This window comes from Echiichthys vipera (assembly GCF_963691815.1).
Source record: "Echiichthys vipera genome assembly, chromosome: 13".
NCBI classification, from domain to species: domain Eukaryota; kingdom Metazoa; phylum Chordata; class Actinopteri; order Perciformes; family Trachinidae; genus Echiichthys; species Echiichthys vipera.
In genome coordinates, this window is record NC_139838.1 from 26,788,310 (window position 1) to 26,794,816 (window position 6,507).

Sequence of the window (6,507 nt, forward strand, 5' to 3'; positions counted from 1 at the left end):
TACAGATGCACTTTGCTAATCAAGCTAGTTAGCTACTAGTAAGCTCCGTCCTCTCGTCCAAATATGGTCCCTTTCTGGCTCCCAAAAAACAAGATGGCGTCAACCTAAATGCCAAACTTAAGGCCTCAAATCGGTAGTCGACAAACCAGTGGGTGATCTCACAGTGGCTGCGTCCAGGTCCATGACCAGTGACTAATGCTAGCGCTAGTTAGCAAGTTAGCAAGTTAGCAAACTCGATAGACCAGACTTTAACGAGACAGTTTTGGTGACTTAATCAGAGATGGTTTAATCACTTACATATTCAGACTCCATGATGTTTTTTTCCATTTTAAATGGTACAGTCCATTGCTCTCGTTCTCATTCACTATTTCTACCCAACTGATCAAATAAATAATATCCCAGTTCATCACAGAAACAATGCAAAATTGCAACAGAGGTCCCCAGCTAAAGGCAAAACTGGGACAATTGTGTTTGTACTTTATCTCCCGTCTATCGTTCAGATCTTCCTTAATTTAGATTCTGGCTCCAAACACACAAGAGTCTGGATTTACTGGATTAGCCGTTTTCGACCCTTGGCTCTTGAGACAAACCTTTCCCTATTGCAATCTCACCTTTAACCCCAACCTTTTATTGAGTTCCAGGACAGAGAATCCTTTAATTGAGAGGAGAGGGGGATTAAAGTGGAGGGAAAGCAGGAGAGAGAGGGAGAGAGAGAGAGAAGCAGTAAAGGTGGTGGTGTTAGGCGGTGTAAGGAGGATTTGGCAGCGATGCAAAGCAGACGGTGAGTCGATATAGGGAATGGAAAAACAGTGTTGACCAGAACAAAGTTGATAGTATTAACGAAGCTATTTGGCCGGATTTTGGAATCTGTTCCCAGAATAAATTTAATCTAGACACCTTAATGGGCATATTGGCTCTTAAACCCTGTTGGGATGGGATTAGTGTTATGTCGGGACGAGGGGTAAAATCATTATAATTCACACAGGATTAAGATTTTCCTGTATTCAACCAGAAATGGGAGGGGTTACTGGATTTACGCACTGCCGTCACCTCCCTGTCGCCATGGGAGTACTACGCTGCTTCCTGATATCACATTAATAATATATATATATATATAAACTGTATATAGATGCATGCTCAATGGACGCACGGCCGGGATATGACGGAATATCTACATGTGTTTTACAGAGGGTCGTATTGGGACCCAACTACCTTTACCTGAGCACAAAGGGTTCCAGTGACATCATCGGCTTGTGAGAGGTTAAATACCTGGATCTCACACCAGTTAGTTGGACCAGTCCCAGCCTGGTCCTGGTCCTGGTCCAGTCCCACTCCCAGCCTGGTCCTGGTCCTGGTCCTGGTCCAGTCCCAGCCTGGTCAGATGCGTACATGAACTGATGAAGCCTCTTGGATGAGAGGTGAAACGTCTTCCTAGACAAAGAACCAAGTCCAGTTGCTAAGGATAACGACGACCTGGACACATGAGAACATTCACAGGCTTTACCTTTACCTGAGGTATTTTTTACGGACCATTTAACAGAAAGTGACAATCGCCGTAATTTTTACTGACATTCTCCGTAATAATTACTGACATGGTTCATTTGGACAGGACTAACACCTCTGACCTTACCCCACGTCCCCTTATTAAACTAATCCTGTCCAAATGGGGCTTTAGTGTTGATACTATTTGTCTGAGCAGACGGTCTGATCATAAGTGAGTCAGGAGATTATTCCTGTACGTCTGAAGAAAAAACTCTCTGAGTACAGGGCTGTTCATCCTTTGGAAACAAGTGAAGTAAACAAGATCTGGACAAAGTGACACTTTAATCTCAAACACTGAGGGGCTGGAAGTGGGGACGTTCCTTAAAGCATGGTTTGCTTTGCAACACCTTTTTCATCTCATCTCATCTCATCTTCAGCCTCTTATCTGGGGTCGGGTCGCGTGGGCAGCAGCTTTAGCAGGGGACCCCAAACTTCCCTTTCCCGGGCCACATTAACCAGCTCTAACTGGGGGATCCTGAGGCGTTCCCAGGCCAGTGTGGAGATCTAATCTCTCCACCTGGTCCTGGGTCTTCCCCGAGGCCTCCTCCCAGCTGGACGTGCCTGGAACACCTCCCTAGGGAGGCGCCCAGGGTTCATCCTTACCAGATGATCCTGAACCACCTCAACTGGCTCCTTTCAACACAAAGGAGCAGCGGCTCTACTCCGACTTCCTCACAGATGGCTGAACTGCTTTGCGAGGTTTTATATGCATTTCTATAGGTGTGTATGGAACAATCTTAGAAGAGTATAAAACATACGATGTGTGTCGATGTACAGACCCTTAGTCCTGTATGATTGATATTGATGGTTTTGACTTTACATGATTGATGTGTTTTCTAGCCTCATTTATGATCAAGTGTGAAACCCAGACATTTGCAACAATACCATGAAACTTGTGGATTTTTTGCTCAACATCACGAAACCTGAACTGCCAGCTTTATTACTTAAGTGTTTAAGTGAGAACCTGTTTCCCTGGTGAGCTGATCCTGCTTTATCTGTGTAAAACAGTCTGATCTTTACTCGTCATCATACCTGAGGAACTGCATTGGAGAGTCTCTGAGGTGAACGTCCTGACTTCACCTGCATCCATGGTACAGCGTGCTCACTATCCTCATAATCCCATTAGCAGCAGAACAGAGACCGTCTGTAGGGAAGTCCCCTCTTCAGCTGAGTTCATAAGTCATTCAGGGTGATGGGTGGACGGGCTTTACACGCTGAGGGTCACAAAGCTGTCGAGGAACCATCCCAACGTCTTCATCACTTGGAGCAAACAGGTTTTAAATGAACAAATAAGAAAGTTTTCTGTAGACCAGATTTAATCCATGGTGGGGGATTTAACATATCGGAGCATCTCAGGTAACGTCTGAGCCGTCAGACCCGAGAAAACCCATGAATCTGAAACTCATCAGACGACTTTAGGTGAAAACAGGTCGGTAAACTGGAGACAAACACACAAACAGATCATTCATTCATCCTCAACCGCTTGTCCCCGTCGGGGTCGTGGGGGGCTGGAGCCGATCCCAGCTGACATCGGGCGTGAGGCCGTGTCCACCCTGGACAGGACGCCAGTCTATCACAGGACACATAGAAACAAATAGAGACAGAAAACCATTCACACCTACGGGTGATTTAGAGTCATCAATGAACCCAACACCTGCACGTCTTTGGACTGTGGGAGGAAACCGGAGAACCCGGAGAAAACCCACACAGACACGGGGACAACATGCAAACTCCACACAGAAAGGCCCCAGCTGGGATTCAAACCAGGAACCCTCTGGCTGTGAGGCGACAGTGCTAACCACCACCTCCCTAGTGTTAAATTACACTTATGAGTCAAGGAAATGTAATAAAAGCGATTTTAATGTATATAAAAAGTCTTTATTGAAATCCAACAAGAGAACGCTGCTTTACTGAAACTTAAACATCATAAAAAATGGAAAAATTAATCATAATAAAACGTCAAAAGCTTGAGTGTGTGAATGAAATGTAACAGATTCAGTGACTCTTATTAATACTGACATAATGAAAACAGCCATCAGCAGACTTCTAAACTGAAATGTGATCAGACTTCCTGTCCGGGGCTCAGTGGTAGTTCCTGTACGTGCGGAACTTGCGGCTGAGGTTGCGAGCCAGCCGGTCGACGGCGCTGCCGATGTGTCCCAGGTCCTTCTTGGAGGTCAGACCGTCGATGTTTCCGCTGTACCACAGCACCCATCCGGCCAGAGACATCAGCACAAACAGAGCTCCTGCACACAGACCAGAGTCGTATTAGTCACTATACGCACAACAACATGTCCACAGCAGAGATGTGAGGCACGGCTCCCTGAGAGTGAAGCCAACACACCTGGATCGCCCCCTGCTGGCTGGCTGCAGGATCAGCCACAAGACCAAACTACAACATCAGTTCTCTAAGGACGCCCTCCCACTGTGCGTCCGTCCCGTGCCCCGTGCTTTAGGGCCCTTGTCCCCCCCCTCCAGGCTCGTTTGTACTCACACTACCTGGGCCTCGGAGAATGCTTCTTGCTGCCTATACGTCATCACGCCGTAACACGTCACACGCATTGATTGACGTCATGGCGATGCGTGGCTTTGTTTCCAGATCTTTCCGTAGACCTCGGAGTTTTTGTGCGTCTTGTCGACTGTTTTTGAATCTTTTCATCGACCAAATCTGCAGTAAACACTCCACCTCCGCATCACACCAACGTGAACCTTTCACCGCCATTGTTTGAAATGTCCGCGCATGGTCCGTCCTTCTTTTTTCTACGTCCCAACAGGCGCACAGGAAATGACCTCAGAACTGCCGTAGGCCTTGTGCTCGTACACGTGCACACGCTCGTGCTCGTACATGTGCAAACGTGCTTTACAAAAGCCCACCTCTCTCAAACGGGCCGTGGCCGGCAACCGTACCCCAGCTAGGCGCGGTACGGTTGCACTCACACTGGTCAAACGACCCAGACTTTACCTGTGGAACCTGTTTTGGCACGGTACGGAAGGACAGTGTGCGTGCGCCCTAAGGATGGTTTCTGACCATTAGGCAGTTCTGATCACTGGAACGACACTCTTCACTCGGGTAAAGTAGGGGGCAGTGTGCAAGCTCCAAAGCAGCGGTTTGAATCTTCCATAAAACCGAAAGAGGAAGTGATGTTGAGGCTGTGACGGAAGAAATAAACATGGCAAAAGCTACAAATGCAGCTGAGTGAGAACAGCACGTCATCTTTATCCTACCAGTATAGACCAGCAGGTCTCCGAAGTCCCGTCCTTTGACCTCCAGCGGGACGAAGACTCCCACCAGCAGAGCGGCTCCTCCCAGTAAATCCATCAACACAGCGAAGGCCAGAGCCAGTTTACAGTGGGAGAGGCCGTCACACAGGCCCATGACCGGACTGAGGCAGACGAGGAGAGAGAGGGTTAGGACCAGAACATCAGCGCGCAGTACACAACAAATATAAGAATACTTTATTATATATATATTTAAATGGTTTTATCTTACAAAGCAAAGACTCTATTAACAGAGAAAGATTAGAGTAGATGAGTCCATAATTTAATAATGTTAGTTAATGGTTATTCCACTTCAACCAACGACAACCTGCTTTCACATTCATGCATTAGTAATAATAATCTAAAGATCTCTCATCTTGTCTCGTCTCGTCTCATCTCGTCTCATCGTCTTGTAGGTAGAAACACGAGCCACTGATCTGCGTTAAGCTGCAGTGTGAAGCTGACACACACTCCGCCCGGTGCTGCCACGGTCTGCACACGTGAGGGCTACGGGGGCGGCAGTAGCTCAGTTTATAGGTGACTTGGCTGGGAACCGTAGGGTCGCTGGTTCAAGTTCCTGTGTGGACCATGTATGGAGCGTGGACTGGTGGCTGGAGAGGTGCCAGTTCATCTCCTGGGCACTGTCGAGGTGCTGTTGAGCAAGGCACCGAACCCCCAACTGCTCGGGGCGCCGGTCCCTGGCAGCCCCCTCGCTCTGATATCTCTCCATTAATTGCATGTATATAGGTCCTGTGTGTGTGTGCGTGTGTGTGTTTCGGGCCTGTGTGTGTGTGTGTGTGTGTGTGTGTGTGTAACATGAATAACAATAATAATAGAGTGAAAAAATTGAATTTCCCCGTTGCGGGACTAATAAAGGAATTCTTCTTCTTCTTCTTCTTCTTCTTCTTCTTCTTCTTCTTCTTCTTCACACAAAGAGTGTGAGGCAAAAACAAAACCGCTCTCTTCACAACACATTTGATATTTTCTGAGAAAACCTGCTTGGAGTCATGATGTGCCTGTTATTATCACTTTAAATTCTGTATTTGTGTTTCAGACATCTCTGAATTTCATCACTTTAGATCCTGTATTTGTGTTTCAGACATCTCTGAATCTCATCCCTTTAGTTCCTGTATTTGTGTTTCAGACATCTCTGAATTTCATCACTTTAGTTCCTGTATTTGTGTTTCAGACATCTCTGAATTTCATCACTTTAGATCCTGTATTTGTGTTTCAGACATCTCTGAATCTCATCCCTTTAGTTCCTGTATTTGTGTTTCAGACATCTCTGAATTTCATCACTTTAGATCCTGTATTTGTGTTTCAGACATCTCTGAATTTCATCACTTTAGATCCTGTATTTGTGTTTCAGAAATCTCTGAATTTCATCCCTTTAAAGGTAAAACACGGTGAATAATCATAATATTCCTGTTATAATCAGATTCAGTGATGACTCCATGGTGTCTGCACGTTTCTAAGCAACCAAACTAAATGTTATTTTAATTTTTATTTACAAATGTTGCAACTAAAGAGTCTCAGGTGACCGGTGTGTTTCTAAAAACGCTTCTTTTGCAGTGAAACAGAAGAAAACGCTGCGTTTTTAACTCACGTGTTGTTGTTTCGGCTCCAGATGCAGAAAAATCTCCCGTTTCTTTGCTTTTCTTCAGTTTCTCTCGAGGACTTTTTCCTTTTACCTTCACTTCCGCGTTG

General features: G+C 46.0%; 1 protein-coding gene across 1 annotated transcript; it reads right to left on the reverse strand.

Annotated features, from left to right (window-relative positions):
* Positions 1–3,449: 3,449 nt before the first annotated feature.
* Positions 3,450–6,507, reverse strand: tmem238a (transmembrane protein 238a). Its single transcript, XM_083925289.1, has 3 exons — positions 6,407–6,507; positions 4,768–4,925; positions 3,450–3,788 (listed from the first exon to the last, which is right to left on the reverse strand). Exons 2-3 carry the CDS (start codon positions 4,916–4,918, stop codon positions 3,625–3,627), a joined length of 315 nt encoding a protein of 104 aa, XP_083781415.1. The 5' UTR covers positions 4,919–4,925; positions 6,407–6,507; the 3' UTR covers positions 3,450–3,624.

Bases quoted from the DNA above. Each gene is read 5' to 3' on its own strand.
- tmem238a (XM_083925289.1), bottom strand. From the start codon at position 4,918: ATGGGCCTGTGTGACGGCCTCTCCCACTGTAAACTGGCTCTGGCCTTC. The intron at 3,789-4,767 runs GTAGGATAAAGA...GTCTGTGTGCAG, and splicing joins AGACCTGCTGGTCTATACTG to GAGCTCTGTTTGTGCTGATG.